Source organism: Rhinolophus sinicus, chromosome 1, assembly GCF_057876585.1.
Source record: "Rhinolophus sinicus isolate RSI-liver-muscle chromosome 1, RSI-T2T, whole genome shotgun sequence".
Taxonomy (NCBI): domain Eukaryota; kingdom Metazoa; phylum Chordata; class Mammalia; order Chiroptera; family Rhinolophidae; genus Rhinolophus; species Rhinolophus sinicus.
In genome coordinates, this window is record NC_142501.1 from 47,259,822 (window position 1) to 47,284,683 (window position 24,862).

A 24,862-nucleotide genomic window follows, 5' to 3' on the forward strand; every position below is an offset into this window, starting at 1 on the left:
ACGTGTATCCATTGCATGGGTTGTGTGTGTCCTCCTACTACAGTTGAGCCTCCCACATCAGTGGGAGGGATTGACCCTTGGGCTGACTGCTTGTGAAGACTGGCCCTGACTACAGTGGAGGAGCTGTGGTGCAAGGGCTGACCCTACAGAGCAGGGTTTGCTTTAGCAGGACTCTGGTGCTTGCCCAGTCTGCCCTGCGGGTGTGCTGTCCTTGGATTCAGCCAGATAATGCTCCAGCTTGGTCCGAAGCTGGGAACAAGGTGTACCAGCCCTGGAGCCTCCTGGGAGGGATCCCACTGCAGGCCAGGTTTAGCTGCAGCCTATGTTCTGCCTGGGGCAACCTGGTATGAGCCACAAAACAATCTGCAGATGGCCATCACCCTCACTGGGCTTAGAGGTGCTTCAAGAGGCCAATCTGTGAACAGAGACTGGCTGTCACGGATGTTGGGCGTAGGGATGCTCAGCCAGAGATATAAGATGTGCCGAAGCCAGATGCTGCTTGTTTGGGTTTTGTGAACCTTTGAGAGATTTTAGGAAAGTCTGCAGCATGAGCTAAGGCAGGTTGTTTGTAGGGAAAAGCCACCGGAAGTGGCTTGGGTGGGCCCAAAAGTTGGGTGGGGTGGGGTCTCAGGGATTCAGGACCATTGAATGGTGTTATCCAGGTTGGTGGAGACTCAGACATGGCGGCCACCTGCATCTGAATGCCAGGAAAGGAGAGGGCTCAACAATGAAACAATGGCTTCCGTCAGCAACTCTGTCCAGGAGGAAGGTGCCTCTCCAGCCCTCACCCTGATTCCAGACAACTCAGTTCCTCCCTATATGTCCCTGGCACCTATCAAGTTGCTGCCCCAGCTACAGAGCTCAGAGCGAGTGAGTCTGTCAGCGCGTGAATTCTGAGTGCCGGCCCTTTAAGGGGAGCACTTTGGACTGCAGCAACCCTCGTCTTATTCAGCCAGTTTCTGCTGGTTTTCACAGCCAGAAGTTATGAGGCCTTCTCTCCTCAGAACTGAGACACTGGGCTGAAGAGCCTGGTGTGGGGCTAGGACCCCTCGCTCTTCTGATGGGGGGAGACCCCTGCATCCGAGTTAACCCTCCTGATTTTTAATGCTCACATGCATGTACAGGATCAGCCAGTTTCACGACTCTGTTCCCCCCACCAGTCTCGAGGTGGCTTCTTCTGTATGTCCTTACTTTTAGGGCTTCGGTTCAGCTCGACTGCAGGTGATTCTCAATGATGGTTGTTCTACAGTTTAGTTGTAATTCTGAGGTGGTCATGAGAGGTGGCAACAAAGCAATTATCGACTCCACCATCTTGACAGAACCTCTATCATCTGTTTCTTGATGAGTATTTTCAGAACTTAATCGACTGAAAAGAACCAGCTTTGATTTAAATGAACATCACTATTGCTTTTATTGTTGATTATTTTCTGTCTCGCCAAATTCTATTTTTATTTCCTCTATCTTCCTTTTTTTAGTTTTACTTTCTCCTTTTTTTAGTTTTGAATTGAATATTTGGTTCATTAATTTTTTTCAACCTAATACATGTATTTAAGGTTATAAATTTACCTCTAAGCACTTTTCTTGTATCCCTCAATTTTTGATACAATTTTTTGTTGTGACTCGGCTCTGATTATTCCATAATTTCCATTTATTTTTAATTCTTGAAAATTCTTAGTCACTTTTTCTTCAGTATTGCTTCTCTATCATTCTCTGTGTCCTCTATTCTAGAACTCTAATCAGACACTCATTTGGAGCTTTTCAATCTGCCTCTACGGTAGCTTAGCTTTTTTTCAGTATTTTTCATCTCTTTATCTCCCTGTGCTGTGTCCTGAGTTATCAGTTTTATCTTGAAATTAACAACCACTTCTCATTTTCTATTATGCCCATTGAATTATAACTTGCTATATTTTTCATTTTCAAGATTTCAATAATTACTTTATATATAATATATACATGTATATATTATATATCTAGTTTCTTGGTTGTCCTTATTCAATTATGATGTATTATGTTCTGAATAAAAAAAGGAAATAAATGTATTTTAAGCTAATATACTTTTACGTAAAATGTTCTTTGAAGTTTTCCATTACAAAACTCTTCTTTAATGTCAAAAAAAGAAGAAAACTTCTTAAAAGTTCTCTTGACTGTTATTCTATCCGCCAAATGTTACTCCACTGTGCCCTCCTGCATCACGGCATGGAAAGAACAAGCTCTATTATTCCTATTTAGAATGGGAGAAACTGAAGCGTAGTAAAGTTCTTTTAAAAATACTTTTTCCAAATTATTTTTTGAAAAATATCAAAGCCACAAAACAGTTGAAAGTATAATGTGTACCTATATACCCTTCACCTAGGTTCAAAATTAACACTTGCCACATTTGCTTTACCTTTCTTTTTATGTATCTCTATACATATACCACTATATATATGTATACACCACAGCCAAATACCCACCATTTCTTTTCTGAGCCCATTGCTGAATCCATTGTGATACTACTTCATTTCTACATATTTCAGCACGTATCTCTAAAGAATAAGGTCATTCTAAATATATTCATTATACCATTATCAAACCAAAGAAACCATGAGATTAAACATTCTCTTACATGGATATGCGGAAGTACACTCAAAAAATTACTTAAGTCACCTGACTAAATGTTATTTATCTTGGCTTGTCTAATTGAACCTAAATTGGTTCTCTGCTGATTATTTAGAAGTGATACTTAATCTGTCAATGGCATTTTCTTCCTCAATGACCTTGAAAATAGATTTCATTTACTGCTTCATCAGACAGGTATATTAAATCCAAGCATTTCTGAAAATCAAGCAATAATCTTCTAAGATAGTCAAACCTCAAAAATCAAGTATCCTGAATTTCCAGTTTGTTTGCTAACACTGCACAGAGTCTTAAAGTAAAGCTAATCTAATTAACTCTCTCAAAACTATACACTGCTTTGTAATATGCCAGAGAGGTTTATATTGTACTAAACAATTATAATTTCACTATACCAGCTTTACAGGGGGAAAAAAAAGTTGTTCTTAAGAAAAACATACACGGGCCAGCCCGGTGGCTCAGGCAGTTAGAGCTCCGTGCTCCTAACTCCGAAGACTGCCGGTTCGATTCCCACATGGGCCAGCGGGCTCTCAACCACAAGGTTGCCGGTTCAACTCTTCGAGTCCGGCAAGAGATGGTGGGCTCCGCCCCCTGCAACTAAGGTTGAACATGACACCTTGAGCTGAGCTGCCACTGAGCTCCCAGATGGCTCAGTTGGTTGGAGCACATCCTCTCAACCACAAGGTTGCCGGTCAGACTCCCGCAAGGGATGGTGGGCTGTGCCCCCTGCAACTAGCAACGGCAACTGGACCTGGAGCTGAGCTGCGCCCTCCACAACTAAGACTGAAAGAACAACAACTTGAAGCTGAACAGCACACTCCACAACTGAGATTGAAAGGACAACAACTTGACTTGGAAAAAAGGCCTGGAAGTACACACTGTTCCCCAATAAAGTCCTGTTTCCCTTCCCCCACCCTTAACCCCCCCAAAAAAAGAAAAACATACAATACAAACAGGATTGATAAGCCAAATGAACCAGTTTTATTCATGAAAAAAATGGTAAGTATATTTGTGAATCTACATGAAAATCAAATTTTTTCAGTGGATACAATTTAATCTCAGTCACTGACATTAGGAACTAAAAAAGATAAAAAACAGTAAAATTTTATCCTTGCTCTCAAAGACCATACAAGTTACCCTAAGAGTTTTAAATCAAAAGAAATAGCAATATAACCTAAAGTTCATATTTAAAGGCTAAACTGTGTCATACAGATAAGAATTCTATCTATAATCAAAGAAATGTTTAAGATAAATCTACGATCAAATAGCTAATAAGAAGGTTTACTATGTGCCGCTAGGCACTGTTCTAAGTATAGTCCATGAATTAATTAAATCCTCAAAGCAATCTCATGTTTCCACTGATTGAAACAGAGGTAACAGTGAGATGCTAGCATAAAAGGATTTATGCAAAGGGTAGGACTTGACCTTAACCTTATAGAAAAGTACAATGGAAAGAAAACAGAAAAGCCCAAGCCAAAGTATAAATATGGCAAGTACTCAGGTAAGATCAAAACAAAAGTTCCAGGGCTGGCCCCGTGGCTCAGGCGGTTGGAGCTCTGTGCTCCTAACTCCGATGGCTGCCGGTTCGATTCCCACATGGGCCAGTGGGCTCTCAACCACAAGGTTGCCAGTTCGACTCCCGCAAGGGATCATGGGCTGTGCCCCCTGCAACTAGCAACAGCAACTGGACCTGGAGCTCAGCTGTGCCCTCCACAACTAAGACTGAAAGGACAACAACTTGAAGCTGAATGGCACCCTCCACAACTAAGACTGAAATAATAACAACTTGACTTGGGGAAAAAAAAGAAGTTCCAAATCAAACAAATTAGGGCTAGATAAGTAGGATGGGATTGGATTAAGAGAGGCCAATGTACCCAACAAATGGATGAAAATTTTATAAACCAGCTAGAGCAGGGCATCAGTGGGCTCTCAACCACAAGGTTGCCGGTTCAACTCCTCGAGTCCCGCAAGGGATGGTGGGCAGTGCCCCCTGCAACTAAGATTGAACACAGCACCCTGTTCAATCTTTTTGGTTAACCTTTTTGATTAACTTTTAGAAATGGTAACCTGGTAACTATGTAGAATGAGTGAGAAAGAAATCAGAAGCAAGGAACTCTCCAATTCTAACATTTACACACCAGCTTAATACATTACCAGATAATACATTACACCAGCTCAATATATTGACAGATAATGTATTGAGCTGGCATGTAAATGTTAGAATTGGAGAGCACACACTAAACCAACTGTGCCACCCTTCACATCAATAAGCCCATCCACTATGAAAAAGGAAGTAGTAAATATAATTGCAACACACCCTGAATTATTTCCGAATACATCTTCAATAAAGTTAAAAGGTACAATGAAAACCATGTCAGTAAAAAGTGTTAGTCAATTAATATGAAACTATTTGTGCTGTTCAGTACAATATCAAAAGAATTTGGCTATATTTGGCATAAGCATAATTTTATAGTACAAATATTTACTTCAATAAAAACACCATCACAAATAAAGGAATTTACAAAATAATTCAACATAGAACTTCTTTAAATTGCTTTAGAACTATCACACTATTTACCATAAGGAAATAAACATATGGTTTTTATAAACAACTATTATGTAAATGATACACTGAAACTAACGTCACATTTATTCACACACTAAGAACTAGGTATTTATAGCTTCCATACAATAAATTCCATAATCCACATCAAAAAGAAGCTATTGCAAAAAAACTTCCTTTCTTGTAATTAAATGTACTCCTACTAAAGAGAAGAAATGTGAAAATAAAAAATCTCAAATTTGTGAAAACTAGATCACTTACCAGTAACTTGAGTTATCCTATTGGGTCTTTTCCCTCACAGATCCACCTCTCTTGCCCTTCTGTCCAGCATGAGACTCTTCCTGATGGGCATCCACTGGAACTGAGGGGGCATGCAGTACAGACGTATATGTAAGAAAGTTGGGGGGAGGGGATTTGGAAGATGCTAGAGACATGCTTCAGTGCACTTGCTTACCTTCCTGAAATTGGAAATTTCAACGGTTCCTTGGTCCTCGAGGCATTCACAATAACTTCAAAGAATGTGGATCTGTGGAGATTACCCAATAGGAGAACTCCAGTTACTGGTAAGTGATCCAGCTTTTTCTTCTCTATCAGAATAAGAAGATTATTTAATTTTATTTGAGATTATTAATACATGTAGAATGACAGGGAAAGGGTTGTAAATTCACCAGGTAACTACATATGTATGCACCAAAGTAAATACAGAAATAATATGCTAACTACAAGATCAACAAAAACTTTGGCACTGTCAGAAACATAAGCAAAAAAAAAAAAAAATTATTTGAATTGTTTCATTTTTAAATTTCCCCTATAATGTCAGCTATATTTTAATATACAAAGATATAAGCTATCAGACTATTCCATTTCACTGAAACAACACCATCGTTTTTATTATTAGTACAAGAATAATTAGTTGATCAAAATCTGTCATTTCTTAACTAGCCATTGTCATTAACATTCACTGAATTTTGGTGTAGCGGTCACTACAGTGGATTAACAATCTATAAGACTTCAGATAAAAAGCATCAATACAATTCCCATTTATCACTCAATAAGTCTTTAAAATAACAATTTGCCACCTAAAACAAACCAATCACAAACATATAAAAGTATACCAGGCCATGGGTAGATAACAATGCTGATTTTAATTTACATACTTGTACAAAGTAGTAATATTTTTGATTAACTATTATACTTTTGAAACAACTGCCTAAAAATGGACCTGTCATTAAAACAAATAAACAAACAAACAATTTCTAACAGAAGAAAAAAGGTCTCTCCAACAGAACTTTATCTGCAAGCTCACATGAAGATATCCTATTACCTTTAACTCAATACATATTAATCAAGTAAATGTTCGTTTTAATGTGCTACAGCAGTGATGACTTCAAATACCAGTTCCTGTTGAAGACACAGATGTTTCGGTAATACTCCTCCCTTTCACCATTATGTTACTAAATAACCACCTTCAAGAAACTATGGTTTCATGCCTCTTCATTCTATGGAAACAAATTTAAAGATAATGTATATCTTTTCCTTTATTTTAAAAGTAAATAGCATAAAATGGTGTATAAAATAATTATTCAACAAAAACAAATTGAATATATAATTCTAATAAAAATCTTACATTCAAAATTGTTATGAGGTGATGTATTTTGTAAAGGCTGCCAATACACGTCAAGATTTGTGTGAGATTTCTTTTAAGATACAAATTATCTTAGATAAATTATATCCATTTTTCTATAAATGAGTTTTAAAAAATAAGAATTAATGCATTTGTTTGTAAATGACTCATTCATTCAAACAGGGGCACTCACAGATCTCAATTTTTACCTGTAATACAGAGATAAATACCAAAGGGTTATCTAGTTAACTTTTCTAGGTAACTAAATTCCTAATTAACTTCTATGTCCTAAAGAATGAATGAGGACATATCACAAAGGTCCTATATGGTTGGATTGATAAAATAGACACAGGAACAATAATACAAATATTCTATCCTTATGATATAAGCTAGTATAAAAGATGTTATTAAGAACTAAATAATTTCCAAATATTATTTATAGTAAATGCAGTCTCCATTTAAATTCAAGTCTTACGAATTTAAAAGAGAATCAAGTGTATTTTTTAAAAAATTTAAGTGAATTAAAATATCCTGAAAATATTTTAAGGTAACCAAAAGGTTCGCTTAGAGACCAGCATTGAAAGCTATGTTTGTTGTTGTTATCATGCCATAAGCTCAACTAACATAGATTTTATCAGAACAGCTAAGAAAAGAAATTCAAAAAATTAAGATGCTGTATTCAAAAGTATTCTATATAAGCTCTAATAATTATAATACTCATCCACAAAAAGGTACTCATACTCCGTAGTAACCAAATCAATCATTTCACTAATGAAAATCTACTCCATCAAATCAATCTGAACTTATGAAAAAAAACTACTCAGAAAACAATGTAGTAGCTAACTTTCACTACCACTAGTACCCACTGGTTTGGACATTATATTTTGGCTAGAAGCAACTTAAAATTAGAACTGGTTTTGATGATTCCAGGTACATTATTTTCTAATTTTCATTAAAATTTAAAAATCTAATATAAGTTATTATGGTTGTGGAAAGTTGTTCAGGGTAGATCTGGACTGGAATCTTGTAACAGTGTAATAAAATTTAATATAATACACATGTTCAATCATATTTAAGTGACATTATTGATGGTTTATATATAAATATGGTGGAAGGTGTGTGTGTGTGCGCACGCTCATAAAATTGAGTTGAACCTCAACCAAATTAGGGTTCAAAGTGAGTTATAAACTTACTTATTAAGTAAGTTATTTACAGAAACTACCCTCTTTTTGACTCCTTAAATAGCTCATCAGATAGTCTAGGTAAGTACAAAATCTCACTTTATCTGCTTTTTCCTAGCTGGACCCTCCCTCTCATTATCATCCAAAAGAGAAAAGTTCTACAGGGCACAGCAGTTATAAACAAAAATTACAAGATTGGTACTTTGTCTTTTTTTAATTCATTTGACAAAAATTTATTGACTCTATTGTGCCTTATCTCCCTTTTCAGTGCCATGATATACTACCATCAGGGTCCTCTAATTATAAATACCATTTCATGTCCTAACCAAAATGTTCCTTTCCATCAGTTTCATACACTACTTCCCCTACATCAACCCATAAAGAAACAAACAAAAACAGTACTGTTTTCTTGTTAATGCAAATTAGCCTGAAATCAAGATGGCAAAAACTATATTCATCTGTAAAATAAGGGTAACAACAGAACCTATTTCACAGGGCAGTTGTAAGAATTAACTAAGTCAATGTAAGTAAAGTGTTTAGAAGCAATGCCCAAATCTAACCATATATCAAACTGTTACTATAACCACCCAGGAATGGAATTATTTTCAAATGATTTTGTAAAATCTTTAGAGCAATATGGTCTAAGGACTAAAAGAACTATAAAATTCTAAACTTCACTCAGAGATTTGTCATTTGTATTAATTTTGGTACTATTATTTTAAAACTATATTCTTTATACTGTAAGATTGAGTAGTTTATGTTAGTAAGACAATTTGCAGCATTAAAGAGCTACAAGAACAGGTTAATATTAAAAGTGAATTGCAAATACTACTATTCACTCATTTTTTAAAAAATACACATAATTTGGAGTTAATAAAACATTCTAGGCAGTAGTTACTAAGTAAATCACTATCATTATCACACTAATATATAAATTATATCTGCTAATACTAGGAAATCAGCCATTATATTAGATTTACTTTATTAAAGGAGGCTACTAAGACTTTTAAAGTTGCCAGAAACATTTACACAAATAATTTTCCATGTCCCAATACCTAATTTTCACAAGTTAGAATTTTAGGACTACTGATAAATTCCAAAATCAAAGTATGAGATGAACATTCATGTTACTGACTGATATTTGATTGTAAAGATATTAATATTCAAACTGCTTGGAAAAGCTGAAGAGGAGGGATGCTGGCAGGTAAGTAAGCTCTAGTTCCCTAGAATCCTTGCTCTGGACACAACAGCTCCCCCTTTATCTATTTTATATTTTGGGTTTCCTCCATATGCCTCCCTTTCAAGAAAGAATTCTGCAACAGTGACAAAAGTTTTAAACTTTAAAGGATAGTGTGGTGGGCAGCCTCCAAGATGGGCCACAATGATCCCACCTTCTGGTATGCATGCCCTTCTGTAACCTCCTCCCTCTGAATATAGGCTGGATTCAGTGACTCATTTCTAAGGAACAGAATTTGGCAGAAATAATGGGATGTCACTCCCCAAATTAGGTTGTTTGGGGGCTCTCTCTCTTTGGGGTAAGCACGATGCCAGTGTTGTGAGCAGTCCCCTGGAGTGATCCACATGGCCAAGAAATTGATGTCTGGCCAACAGCAGTCTTGAGGCCTGCCAGCAGCCATGTGAGTAACTTAGAAGCAGGTGTTCTAAGGCCTGCTGACAACCACCTAAGTGAGCTTGGATCCTCCCTCAGATGAGCCTGAGAGACCATGAGCCAGAACTACCTGCTAAGCTGCTTCTGAATTTTTTTTACAAGTTGCCAAATTTTTATTTTGCTTATAAAAAACTCAAGTTATCGTTTACCACCCTCGTTTTGTAAAAATTACTTAACAAAGTATGAAGAACATGATCTCAGAAAAAAAGAACAGAACTTTAATTGAATATATTTACTTTTATGTGGCCCTTATTTTTTCTCATTTTTGCCGCAGTACTTCTGAATTCTTGCCTCAAAAAAAAAAAGATAAGAAATGTTTATTGTTTTCAGCCACTAAGTTTTGGTGTAATTTGTTAAGCAGCAATAGATAACTGATACAGAAAGCATATAACGAAATCCATATTAAGATAAAAGTGGCAAAGCAAATGTTAATTAATTTCCTAAAAAGAAACTCAGAACCTGCCCAGTGGCTCAGGTGGTTGGAGCACGGTGCTCCTAACACTGAGGTCGCCAGTTCCATCACAGGTTCGTTTCCCACATGGGCCAGTAAGCTGCGCCCTCTACAGCTACGATTGTGAGCAACAGCTCTCCCTGGAGCTGGGCTGCCGTGAGCAGCTGGAGGTTGGTGTGTGCCGCCGCGGGCTGCTGTGTGCTGCTGTGGGCTACGGTGTGCCGCCATGAGTGGCCGGCAACAAGCATGAGTGGCCGGCAGCCAGTGAGAGCTGCCATGAGCTGCTGTGAGCGGACCGATGACGACGAGCAACCAACTACCTCAGCCAGGGGGAGCGCAAGGCTCATAACACCAGCAGGGAGCTATGTCCTACACAACTAGACTGAGAAACAATGGCTTGAACTGGAGGGGGGGAGAGGCAGAAGACGAGGGGAAAAAAAGAAACTCAAAGGAAAATAATACCTATGAGTTGATGGGTGGAGGCCCAGTTCTGAATTTGGCTCTTGGTTTTTAGGCCCAAAAATTCAGCCTAAAACTAAAGCAGAGAAAACTCAATGACTGAATTTTACCAACCATCTTTACCAAACTGATTAAGAAATCAGATGCCACCTTCCAGGGCATTTCCTTCCTAACATCAACGTATCTGGATAGGGCCAAATAATTACAACGAATTGCATAATGCACACAGTCTAAGTGTGCAGCAGCCCTGGAAACTGGTTGCTATGGGTACTTTAAAAATAACGGAATGATGTTAAGATGTAGTTAGTACAGATATAAAGAAGCCTACATTATTACAACCCCAGAATAAAGTACCATTCTAGTGAATGCCAAATACCATCTGTCACTTCCTACCACATCTTGTACTATGATCAACACCAGCCAATTGTCGGGGGTTGTAATGCTGTGTGGTTTTGCTTTATATCATTTTATGTTCTAGTCATTCTTCCTAAAGATGCCTTAATCACATTAACTGATCTTCAACATTTTGATCTTCCTAATTTGACAGATACCCCAGTCCCTTAATTAAGTACATTTTATAAACCATATCGTAAAATGGGATTCTCTGTAGACAGTTAATATTGTCTATTCTTAATAGTTTCTAGTTCAAGGAAACATTTGGTCAGGAGAATTATATGTACCTTTATACTAACTATACAGTGATACCTCGGTTTTCGAATGTAATCTGTTCTGGAAGACAGTTTGAGTTCTGAAACGTTCGAAAACAGCCGACTGCTAGGCCTCAGGATCTTGCACTCAGCAGAAGCCCCGTGACGTGTTCGACTTCCGAGGCGTGCTCATAAACCAAAGCATTTACTTCAGATTTACGGCATTCGTAAACGGAAATGTTCGTCAATGGAGACGTTCAAAAACCAAGGTACTACTGTAGTTAGTATCCAATTTAATATGCAAAAATGCCAACTATAAGTCAACATAATAAAGAAGTCTAACCTTTACTCTGTTAAGTACATTCTTTTCTCATCTATTCTGAATATATTAAAACTCATCTGACCAGATTCTAAGCCCTGCATTGGTTTTCAAATTAGTTCTGAATAACCGTCTCTAAGATGTTAAGTGCATATTTCCTGTGTCAAAGTGATTTTATAAAATAAAAATTTTTTCTAACATAATAAATTTCAATATAGTCTGAAATTAACAGCGATAGTTTTCTAACTACTGCCTATGTTCTGAGTAATAACTTTGTCATTCAGCACTCATAAAATCTGAATTGTGAATCACATGAAATCCAATGTTCTCCACAGATGACTACCACTTTACAGACCAAATACAGTTTTATGGAAAAATGCTGTGATTTTCTTGGTTAACTGATCAATAAAGAGTGCTATGACTCATTCCTCCTAAAAACAAAAGATGAAGTCTTTTTCAAACTATACATGCTCCTTCACAATTAACCATGCAACTTTCCAAGAGTCTTCAAAGTTACTACACATTTACTTACCACTTAAAAAATTCTTGATACCAAGACGGACCCAATTTTTTATTATTAATTCTCTTAATTTCTGTAGCTATTATCAGGAGCTACCTGTAGAAGTATAGGCTTAATAATAGATTTTACTAGACAAGTAAAGCTCTCTTACTTGACAAAGTTAGATACTACCATAATTTTACTCATCTCCTGAACTAACAATATTAAATTAACCTCCTTTATTTAACTTGTAGATATAATTCAGAACTGTTGTAACGATCATGAAAAATTTAGTACAAGCACTATGTAGAATTATTACCTTATTACAACTTAAAATATAAATTTTAATGCCAAAGCTGTTAAAATAAACATTACATAGAATAAACGGGAAAAATTAAGATTCTGTCTGATGAAAGCAAGGGCCATTTGACGTGGCTGACCACATCCCCTCCTTTTGAAAACATTCTCTTCCCTCTGTTTTTGTAACATTACACGTTCTGGGTTTCTTATTTCATATTTAATTCTTCTTCTTCCTCCATGTCTTTCTTCTTCTGTGTGGGATGCTCCTTTTCCACCATCACAAAAAAAGCAGTGATGGCTCTCAGGTTTCCATCCTAGGTTCTCATTTCTCACGGGATGCAGTCTATTCTCTCTGATCTTACCACTCCCATGTCTTTCAGTCATGTACACTGATGCTACCCAATAAATATTTATAGCACTGTTCTCCTTCCTAACCTTGAGCCCTACATATCCCCTCTCAGATTTCCCTCAGATACCTGAAATTAAACAAAACTAAAAGTGAACTTTTACCTCCCCCCAAGCCCTCCTGTTCCCTATGTCAGTGAGAGGTACCACCAATTACCCAGCTATTTAATTAAGCCAAAATACGGAATTCGTCTCTGATTCTTCCCTCTCTACAACCCAACTTCTACCTCCCACAGCCATATTCAACTATCAAGTCTCATAAATTTTCTCCTAAACATATCCACAATCCATTCTCTCCCACTGATATTGTTGGGCCACTACTGTCTCATCCATAAACTACTGCAATGGCTTCCACTAAATGGTCTCTCTGTCTCTAGTTAAGATTCAAAAAACAAGTAAGCAGGATGTAAGACAGAATAAAATGCTATTGGCTATGGTTTCAACTATGCATTGTATTGATGGCAAAAGAAAACATTTGAAATGCTGAAAAAGTTGAGTATGAACGAAACTTAGGTTGACATAACTTGTTTTATCAAGTAAAACGGGCATAATCAAACATACTCCACCCAACTAACAGGTTCAGGAAATGAAATGCAATTAGATTAACATTCCCTAAAAACAAGAAGCGGAAAACAGTTTAAAGCAGCAACAGAAATCAGATAAATGATGGAGCTTTTGCAGTTCAATTAAGCACTATCAATACCTATGCAAGACACAATGACAGGCACTGGAAATTGTTACTAATCTTATTTACAATTATTATCTTTATTATTAGCAATTATGCTTAAGTTCCCTACATCAATTATCACATTTAACCATCAGCAAAGAGCCCTGTGGTTATGTGACTATAAATGGTAGGGTGGGATTTAAACGGAAATGTGATTCCAGGACCAATGGGACTACTCTCAAGGCGATGATTGCAGGGAAGGAAAGAGAAACAATAACAAAATATTTTAAATATGCTGTGTAATTACAATCATCACGTTTTACATAGCATGCTGTAAGAGCAATTAAAAGGGCCTTCATTCTATCTCAGGGATAAAGGAATGCTTCTTGCTTGAGCAATCAAAAAATTAGAAAGAAGTCTTTGGAGGACGGGAGAGTGTGTGGCAGAAGAAACAGCCTAACATACAAGATGACACAGTGGCCTAAGAAAGCCCATGACCATGCTGACGATCGAACCTTGAAAACAGACTGACTCTTTAACTACAGCAAACAGTAAAAAATGCTACTTTTAACTGTTCAATTCTTAAGTCTATATATACTGCTTACTACTATTATACTACCAAAGTACTTTCTAGATGTTAAAACTTTTACTGGTAAGGCCAAAATGTTTCTCTCTCTCTCTCTCCTCTCTCTCTCTCTCTCTCTCTCTCTCTCTCTCTCTCTCTCTCTCTCTCTCTCTCTCACACACACACACACACACACACACACGCGTGTGAGAGGAGGGAAGAGAGGAGGGAGGGAAGATAGGTGAAATTATCCATAAAGAACTTTGTGGAAATGTTATTTTCTTAGTAGGAAACACTTATTCTTATGCTCTGGTTTTGTTAGTTACCGCACTAGAACCCATGTATTTGACAACAGGGACTATTATACCCCTATATGAATTATATTAACACTTATGTATTTGATGTTTTTAGCTAAGATTTTTTGAGGACTTACTATATACCAGATACCTCATCAGCTTTGGTCTTAAAAAGAAGAGCAAAATGTCTAAAAAGATGGGTGAGAAGGAAGGATACAGGGAAGGAGGGAGGGAGAACAAGCTTTTCAAGAGAGAAAGCTTCAAATCTCCCCCATCATTATACAAAACTCATTATTAGCTCTTACCTTTGAAGTGTGAGGCTAAGAAGTCCAGTCACAATTAACCCAGACTACGCTGAACAAAAGAATCTGAGTGAGTGGTAGAAGGCTAAATGGATGCAACAGGGCAGTGACTTTCATAAACAAAAAATATTTTGATAGCAAAACACCTTTTAAAAACAAATCAAGGCACATCCTGATAAAATGTAAGACGTAGGTGATCTGGCTGAAGAGGAGTGGGGGACATGGAGCCCCACTTGCTTGTTCCTGAGATAAGTGCATGAGACATCAGGATTCCAGTCAACACAATTCAAAACCTCTGTGCCCTTCTCAGGGAAAGCCAGCGCTCTTCTATCTCAAGAAACTTGTTATTACTTGATTCTAACTTGCAAACCCATCTCCTCCTACTCCCTTATTTCCTGCAACTTGCTCTCTCACAGAGGCTTCCCAAAGCCAGGCCTGAATGAGCTGTACAATTGAAGGAATGAATGGTTATATACGGACAGCAGAAGCAGGAATAAGAGGAGGAAGGTGTTAACAGAGAAAGCATATTTGTACATGAGGGGAAGTGCTGGCCTAACAGACAAGCGGCATCATAACAGAGACACACTCACAGGCCTGTACACGCACACATGCCCACATACACACTCATACTCGCAACCCTACCTGCACACACACACATGCACACACAAAAAAGGGAGGAACAGCCCTTTGAAAAGGCAGATCGAGTGGAATGAATACCGCAGAACCATGCCATCTCATTACCGTATCCTGAAAAAACAAGAACAAACTAGAGCACTGCTTCTCAAATTTTAATGTGCATATGAATAATCTAAGAATCCTGTTAAAATGCAGGTTCTGACTCGGTGGAGCCTGAGTTCTCGGTGGAGCCTGAGATTCTGCATGCCAATGCCACTGGTCTTTGAACCACACTTCAATAGCAAGGGCCTACAGAATAGTATGTCCCCAACATGTTCTCTATTACAATAGGGAAAAAAAAGTCCCCTGGTCAAGTAACACTGAGAAGTGATCGATTAATAAGCTCAAACAAGTTGTTCTATGGGAAGACTTCTCAGAAATGTTTAATCTATTAAACTTCAAGAAGATATAATATGCAGTATTTTCCAAACTTCCTTGACTTCTGTTCAAAGAGCACTCCCTAGGACAGTGTTTGTGAAACACACTGGAGCATAGACAGGATCAAGGCAAGGTGAAAGCAGTTGTGGAAAGTCTAAGAAGCCCATTCACTGATTTAAGTCTCCTTTCCCCCATTCTTCCAAAGAGATACCTCAACTCCTACTTTTAAACTCCCACTACATCTATAAGAGAGAAAGGAAACACATTTTAGAAGTAGCTATCTCTGGTTGGAGCTATGTTATGATTATGGGCATTCCTATTTTCCTTGTTGTACTTCTTTATTCTTTAGTATTTTCAATGAACATGTAACACTTTTATCATCAGAAAGTTATTATCATAAGGAAAAAAACAGTAACTCTAGCCACCATGTCAGGTTGTTTACATTCACATGTGAAAGAATTACTTTATTCAGGTTTACATAAAGCAGAAAAGATTTTCTAGTAAGGAGAGAACTGTTGGTGGAACAGAAATGAACTAGAAATGAACATTAGTGAGAAGACTTTGAGCTATGGGGAAATAAAAGATAAACAGCAAAAAGATGCAAAAAAGATGAAAGAAAACCAAGCCAACTTTGCAGACTCTGCAAACGCACCCAGAGCTCTACTTGAGCAACTACTTCTCTGGCATCAAATATTATCTGTCTACTTGCTGCTGTTGTAGGTTGATCGTCCCTCGTACTTGCATATCTGATAAAAGTATGATACAGTGCAAAAAACCCAGATGAGATTATAAAATGTAAAGACGAAGTGGTTTAATTCATGTCTAAAAACTGTCAGAGGGCTGTCCAAATTTTTTGTCATACACAATCCTTGATATGCACACGTAATTAAATTGGTTATTACTTATACTATTAGTGATTCTTAGTATTTATATCTCAAATAAAAGAGGGAAATATTATTTATTGGGATTTTTCTCCCAAGAAATACTATGATATCAAAGTCAAGATATATAGCACTATAAATGTTACTATAACAGACATCAAAATGAACTTTGTTAATATTTATACTTCAAAAATATTAGTTAACATAGGGAAAGTGATTGACAGTATTTTGTTCTTCACTTACTATACTGTTATAGCCCAGATTTTAACACAGGTTATCATATTAGTTGTAAGTAGTAAGTTTAATATTAGAAGTTATCAAGAAGTACACTAGATCTAGGTATAATGAAATTTAAAGATTACCTATAAAGTTACTTGCTAGCAAATTTAACTGCAATCACAGCAAGGTAATAAAAAGCACTGGAAATTTAAATACCTGAGTCTGACACTAGCCAGCTACTGACCTTGAACAAGTCACAGTCTTTCCAGGCCTGTTTCTTATTTGTCAAGAGGATACTAGGCTACAACCACGAGTTCCAACAAATGGAAAAGACCTCACCAACCAGACTGCTATGTGTTACCTGGAAAAGCCAGTACCACAAGAACCCTCCAAACTGGATTTTTAGGAAAAATCCTAAACAAGGGTTTGTAAACCGATTTCAAAAGTTTTAACAGGAAGATAAAAAATGAAACAAACAAAAAGCAAAACAAAGGAAAAATGTTTTAATGCGAACATCTCTACTAGAAAACCCTTCAAGATCTTCCCTCTGAAGACTACATTATCCCTCTAGCATTAAGGTTTCCAGTAATAAAAACTAGCCTGTCTTCAGAAAAATGACTAAACATTACGGAAGTTCTTAAAAGGTTCCTTCCAGTTCTAAAAGTCTCAGTAATTCTGCAATTTTCCATAGTAAACAATACTACAGAATGAAGTGCCTACTAATTATATCAAAAGGTAGAGACTGTAACAAACATGAAAGCCAATAAACAAAACATTGTAGGTGTTCAATATTTATTAAATGAATAATTCACAAAATCACTGTGACATATTTTATACACTTGTATTACCACTAAAATTACAATCTATAAACGATGTTTATTTAAGGACAATTTGTCTTTCAAAAGAAAAAAAACAAAAAACCAAGATTTCATTAAATCCTTGAATAAAAACTTCATACCCCACAAAATGCTAATCTTTCTACCAAACTATGCTAGCCCTGTATCTAACCTTGAGGGAAAGAGGAATAAGCAAAGAAACCTTTTACCCAAACAGTTTTATAAACCTCTTTATTTGAGATGTAATGGTGAAAAGATCAAACAATCTGAGTTTCAACTGAGGTTCTAACATTGTCTATGATTAAATGACAAACTTCCTTTCCTCCATGTAGGGTGTTTTGATGAGCAAATGAACGGATATACTATAGGAAAGCATTCTGAATACAGCACAGCACTACATGAATGATAATTTAAAGATATTGCTTTTACTGAATTCCTACCCCTAGAAACCACCAATACTAACTAAAAATTAGTTCGGCAACAATAGATGATAGTCTTTCAAATACATACTGTACTTAACAGTAATGGCGACCATTTAGTGAGCACCTACTATGTGTCAGCTACTATGAAAAGGGCTTTACAGAAATAAACTCATTTAATCTTCTCAGTAGTATTTTTTAATAAAGAGAAAAAAAAAACTGAGTAGCATACTGAAGATCATTGCCAATATAACCAAATAAGATAGTTGAAGGAACAGACATTAAATTTAATAATGAAGTCCTATTACAAAACTATCTTATTCTCAAAAAAGGTAGTTTGAGATGAGTAATTACCAAATACATATAAATTTAATAGTCTATATCATCCTATGTAAATTTATCATAGGCAAGTAATCATTTTTGTCATCTGAAATCTTACTTCAATTATACAACTATTATCTTAAAAACAGTAGTTTCTTTTAAAAGCATACCTATCTATACACACACACACATACACATATATTAGATTGGTGCAAAAGTAATTGCGATTTAAAAGGTTAAAAATAACTGCCAAAACCACAATCACTTTTGCACCAACCTAATACAATGAGAGAAAGAGAACGTTTTACCCAGCAATGGAGTAGCAGCTTCATTTGGCTGAAATTTCTTAGGAGAAAGGTAATCCATCAAATTAGAAATTGGTCATGATGTTAACACGTTGCGTACGGCGGGGTTTAAATCCCTCGTGAAGATTCTCGTGATCCGTATGCAACATGTTAAAGCATATTTTATCAAAAGTGCTTTTCTAATAATGGCCACAACAATAACTGATTTCATACTTATTTTGAGCATACGACTTCTCCAAAAACTAGGACTATGCTGAAAAATTAATTTTAAACTCCTTCTGTTTACTCATTAGCAAATATTACCTATCTTCTTTGCTAGAATTCAAACTTTCAGAGGGCTAGAACTGGGTCTCATGCACAGTTCTATAATCCTGGTATAATTCCTGGCATATAGTATGTGTCCAATAAGCATCTGTAGAATTCTAGCATTTTGTTCACTACCATTTACTTCCAGTAATTCACATATGTATACAGGAGGGTTCTTTTCCAAATAATGACTTATACAATCTGTATCAGAATTTCAACTTTTTCAAAGCTTATTTAAAAAAATTAATAAATAACTTTCTTCTCTAATACCTATATTCCTCTTTTAAAAAACCTTTATTAAACACCTATTACTCCTCAGGCATTTTGTCAAGCATCTTCAAAAAAGATAAAGCAAAACACGTATTTCCCTTAGAAACCGACAGAATGACATGTGAGTAAATGCATACATGTAACAGAGCTATAGTATGCTAAATGATATAAGGTAAGCATCACGAACTGATCAATGGAAAACGAATACAGTTACTCTCACAGCATTAACTAAAGAGCCATCCTCAACCCTCTGGTTAATTTATCCTCTGAGAGAATATTCAGTTTCATGAGAAAGACACAAATCAACATTGGATTTATGAGGAAATGCTGAAGCTAGATGGAGAACACCAAATGCACAAAAGACACACAAAAGTCAAGTTTGGGATGGGCCTAGGAGAATATCACAGGAAAAAGACATGTGAGCTGGGTCTTGAAGAATAAGCAGTTAACTAGGCAGGAAAAATGATAACGAAATTCAAGAAAGATATTGGCAACTAATCCTGGTAGCCTGACTCTGGACAATTGGCTATAATAAAGATTCTGGACAATTCCTACATAATGAGGGAAAATTCCATTATATTTTAAATATCTGCCTAATTTCTATAGTTGTTAGATGTCTGCTAATTTGTAGAACTGATCTAGCTTTAAAAGTAACAAGTTCAGAGATAAAACAATACTATCTCAATCGTAAGATTAAAAATTGATTCCATTTTAATAATTAAATATAATTCATTCCATTAATTTAAACTCAGTACAGTTCAAATGCAAAATCTGAATTCTAAACTATTTTTCAATTAAACAATTTCAAATACCACAAATCTAAGTTTATTTAGTTTTAGTTTTTGTGTATTTTATATTTTGATAGGCCCTTAATGTCAACAATCTCAACTTTAAAAATTATTCAACACAGAACTTCTAATTTAGTCGAGAAATAAAACATATTTCATAATATGCTGTACTCTTTCATGACTTCAGTAGTTTACTTTAATCAAGAAACACCTCTCACTTTTAGCTATACTATGTAAATTCCAATAACCTAAATAACAAGACCTAAATAAGTGGTTGTAAATGCGATAGTAAAAATAAACATTAAACTTCCCAAAGTTATACCTTAAAATTGTACTCATATACAATATTATCTTTTAAATAATGTTAATGCATGAAACTAATATAATGTTAGATGTCAATAAAAAAAATGATAAAGCTAAAAAATGTTCCAAAATTGAGAGGAAAGTTGTATTTTCTTTCACACATAGTTTTTTAAAAATATGACATGAAGAAATAAAAATAAACATGGTAATAGAAAAAAAATATGACATGTGCTGTGTTCTTTAATGATCATGTTCTTAATCATCAAAACATTAAATAAGATTTTTATAAAACATTATATTGTGCTATAACATTATTGTGCTATAAAAACACTATTCCTATTTTTAAAGCTAAAGAAACTAAAACTCAGGGTCACTCATCTCAGTTACTAGTGTAACTGTAAAATTTGTGCTTTTAATCAAATAACACAGCATCAAAATATAAAGCAAAATTGTGAAAAAAATTAATATACACTTATAAATTATGGACAAAATAGTCTGATACTATTTTTACAAACATAGATTTAAAAGTTATTGGAAAAGCAATGCCAGGTGTCAAACAGCAATAGTCAAATTAGAAAGAAAAAAAAAACATCAACTGAAAAAGTTTAAATGTCTACAATGTTCCATGTACTTTAACTAGCCTCTGGGGATACCAAAGTGAGTAAGGCAGTCCCTGCCTGGTAGGACCAAGAAAACATCTACACAATTATACTACTACAACATGGTGATTCTCTAGGTATAATTACACATACATAGATTAAATTAATATAATAGTTGGAGGGAGGGGTTGAAATGAAGCTACGAAGGTAGTTTAGGGATAACTATAGCCTTGAATACCATGATCAGGAACTCAACCTTTATTCAGGAGTCACTAGAAAGTCTCAATTTTTTTTTTTAATTCGGGGACTAACATGAACACACATAGGTTTCAAAAACATACTGAAGATAACTGTAGCAGCATTCTGAAGAGACCAACTTGTCCAAAAACTCATGAGAGAAATGATACGCGCTTCTAAACTGTAGTTACATAAATTGGAAAAAGGACCGATTTGATAGATAATCCAGAGAAAGACTGGACATGAGGGATGATGATGATGATGAGTTAGAATCAAAGTGGAGACAATGACAGTTTCTAGCTTAGGTCCCAGAAAATTTATGCCACATACAAAGAGAAGAAGCCAAGTTTGGTTAGGCTGAAATTGATTTCAGAGAGTACAAAGAAAACCAGGAAAAAGTAGTGTTACAGATGTCAGGGAAGAATTTCAATTAAAAAAAAAAAAAGGTATACCAACATCAAATACTGCAGGGATGACAGAAAGAAGACTGACATCAGGCCACCGAGTTTAACAACTAGGTCACTAGGTTAGCAAAGAGATCTTACCCAACAAGGGATAAAGGAAAGGAAAAAGAATGCTGAAGTAAATCTGTTGTACGTAGAAACCCAAGATAGTAAAACTCTAAATCAGCAGTTCATACACTTTCTGGTCTCAGGATTTCTTTACACTCTCAAAAGACCTTTTGTTTAGGTAAGTCTTATCTGTCAAGAAATAAATTACCATATTAGAAATAAAAACAGAAAAAAACTAACATTAAAAACTAACAAAAGTATATCACGTTAATATAAATAACATATTTTTACAGAAGAAAAAACACAAACTTGTGTTTTCCAAAACAAAGACAATTTTGTGTGAACAGTGGCACTTGTATATTTTTGCAAACCTCCAACACTTGGCTTAATAGAAGACATCTAGATTATCATATCTACTTCTGCATTCAATTTCTTACAACATGCTGTTTTGGTTCAAGAGTATGAAATCTGGACTCCCACAAATCTGCAGTTGAAAAATGGAGAAGTATTTTAGTAGCCTTTTCAGATAATTGTGGATATTATTCTTTGATATTACATTAAAAACTTAAGTAGTTGTTTCTCAAAGGTGAGGTGCATATGAAATCTGAAATCATATCAAAAAAGTTTTCAGTGTTCCCTTAAAATTCATTGGTTTATTTTGTACTTTGAATGGATTATCCAGCATGGTTTTATAATATCATACATTGGTTATTGGGAAATACTGGGTGACTGAGTTATGGAGAGCTTCCAAATATTAACAAATTTCATGATAAAATGTCAAACTATGTCCACTGATATCACCACATGATCTCATCTTTAAAGTACTGGGAAGCTCTTAAACTAACTGTAGAGCTGACAAGTTTTCAAAAATTTTCAGTTGAAATTTTCTAATTTTCACTTGAAAGCTCAATTTTTATCCTTGGCAACAAATACTATCAACTGTTTTCCTTGAAGTGACAGGCTCACTGTGTTCATTTTCGAGAAAATATCTGCTAAATATCCAAGTCTGAATAACCATAGTTTGCTAGGCATTCTGTCAAGTAAAAAATTATATTCTATGAAAAAAAGCAGCTAGTTCTGCTTGCAACTCAAACTACACAGATGCTTTCCCATAAATCAGCCACTGTACTTTGGTACGCAGCAAAAGTACTTTACATATACTTCCCAGTTCATGAGACAGAATATTGAAAAAACACGAGACTCCATAAAATTAGTAACTTTTACTGCTTCATCAAAGATACTCTTAAGTGAAACTGATGTTCTTGTTATTGCACATGCATGGTGGTGAGGATGATCACAATGAGTACCACAATTTAGTGCCATGTTTTGATTCAGACTAAGAGGCCAGCAGTTCTACCCACCATTTCCTCTGCACCATCATTGCAAGTGTTAACACAATGAAAAAGACAAATACCATCTTAGTATGATTATAAAAATAGTTGGACCCTCACAGGCTCCCTAAAACTGTCTCAGGGATTCCCAGAGTTCCTCAGATAACACTTTGAAAACCACTACTCTAAACTATCCAAACACTAATCATTTCCAAAATTTCTCTGTGAACAACGAACCTGTGTAACTACTCTAACCTAAGATTATAGGGAGGAAAACCAACCAACCTCCTAGAATAAGGAGTCTCTGAACAACTGTGTGGTAGCTGGAAAGGCTCCTCAGACACAGACAGGTAAGGGAAGCTCAGGACCTGTGCATATCTGAAAAACGGACTGACTTAGATGGTCCTCAATTTTTCTCCCATTCCCACACCAAGAGTCTAGCAGAATCTGTGGCAAACCTCCATTTAGAAAATAGAAAGCACATATGACAAGACAGCAATGATACGGAAAAGATTTTTATCAGATGATAACTAGTTCGTTTCTTCAAAATGTGAGTTTTATGCAGTTTACTCCCATTTTATAGAACATGAAATAATTCATTCCTTTTTACCAATAATCAGATCCTAACCATAATACTGTGTTCAGTTATAAACTCTAATTTTTTAACGAGAAAATATTACCTCTTCAGCTCACACATAAAGATTTACTAATACTACCTACCTCATGTACAGAATTTAGTACAATTCAAAGTGTTTCTAATTTGACAAAATCATAAAATTTTAAAGAAACAAAGAAACATCTATTTTGCTCACCACTGTATGTCCAGTACCTAGCTCAGTCAGCCCTTGTATAAAATAAAATGATCAATAAACACTGAATAATGAATATTGAAGTGGCTGAAATGAGATAAGAACTCAGGTCACTAGACTCCCAGTACAACACCCAGTGCTCTTCCTACTAGCTGAAATCTTTTTCATTGTTGTCTCAAATAATCTGAGGAACCTGAAGGAACTATTACAATTTACCCTGAGAAGATACAACATGACCTGTTACACTTGAAATTGCACTTGAAAGCCTGCTATGGACTAGGCATTTTATAGGTTCTCATTTAGATCACAGTTAATCATTATCATTTTTTAATATTTACTATCCAAATTAAAATAGTAATGTCCATTCCTACCGTGTTTCCCCAAAAATAAGACCTAGCCAGACAATCAGCTCTAATGTGTCTTTTGGAGCAAAAATGAATATAAGACCCAGTATTATATTATGTTATGTTATATTATAATACCGGTCTTATATCATATTAAAATAATATATTTTAATATAAATAATATAAATATTATTTTAATATAAGACCAGGTCTTATATTAATTTTTGCTCCAAAAGACGCATTGGAGCTGATTGTCCAGCTAGGTCTTATTTTCAGGGAAACAGGGTATATGAAAAAGTGGCAATAAGATACTAGTTTAACTCAATCATCATACATTGACTATACTACCCTCACGTATGCAGTATAATAAACATTTCATTTTCTGATGATTTAGAATGATTTTTAATTTCTTAAAGTTTCTTCAGTTCATATTTGAAGACATTCATTATCTTATAAAAACTTGAGATATAAAGACGGAGACTGTGTAGTATCTTTGATAACAATTTATAACAGTAGCCTTTTGTTTTTTAAATTTTTTCTGTCGGTTTGACATTCATCATTTTTCACTCACAAAAGCAGTGTAGAAAACCTCGGGTACATGAACTATCTATCTAGATACTAGGTAAAAAAAGGGATTGATCAAATTTAAGCTAATCAAGGCAGCAAGTACAAAACAAACTCAATCGTAGAAATGGCTTAGAAAATATAATTTATCAATTTAAAAATTGAAGCTACTTCAAATCATGTTCATTCTTTAAATACTGCTATG

General features: G+C 35.5%; 1 protein-coding gene across 6 annotated transcripts in view; it reads right to left on the reverse strand.

The window, feature by feature from the left end:
- The window catches only part of YAF2 (YY1 associated factor 2), a 69,773-nt gene that overhangs the window by 41,022 nt on the left and 3,889 nt on the right, over window positions 1–24,862 (reverse strand). The window contains exons 4-5 of one of the 6 annotated variants that reach the window (XR_012494008.2): window positions 5,631–5,702; window positions 5,438–5,537 (exon numbers count right to left, since the gene is read on the reverse strand). The exons of 2 other annotated variants lie outside the window; for them this stretch is intronic. Coding sequence is in view for 2 of the 4 variants with exons in the window: in XM_074325829.2 (XP_074181930.1) it covers window positions 5,631–5,763 (133 nt within the window). In the remaining 2 variants the exon portion in view is untranslated. Of the gene's footprint in view, window positions 1–5,437; window positions 5,538–5,630; window positions 5,764–24,862 lie in introns of all 6 variants that reach the window. 3 more of the 6 variants (XR_016021444.1, XM_074325829.2, XM_074325828.2) reach the window with 3 other exon arrangements.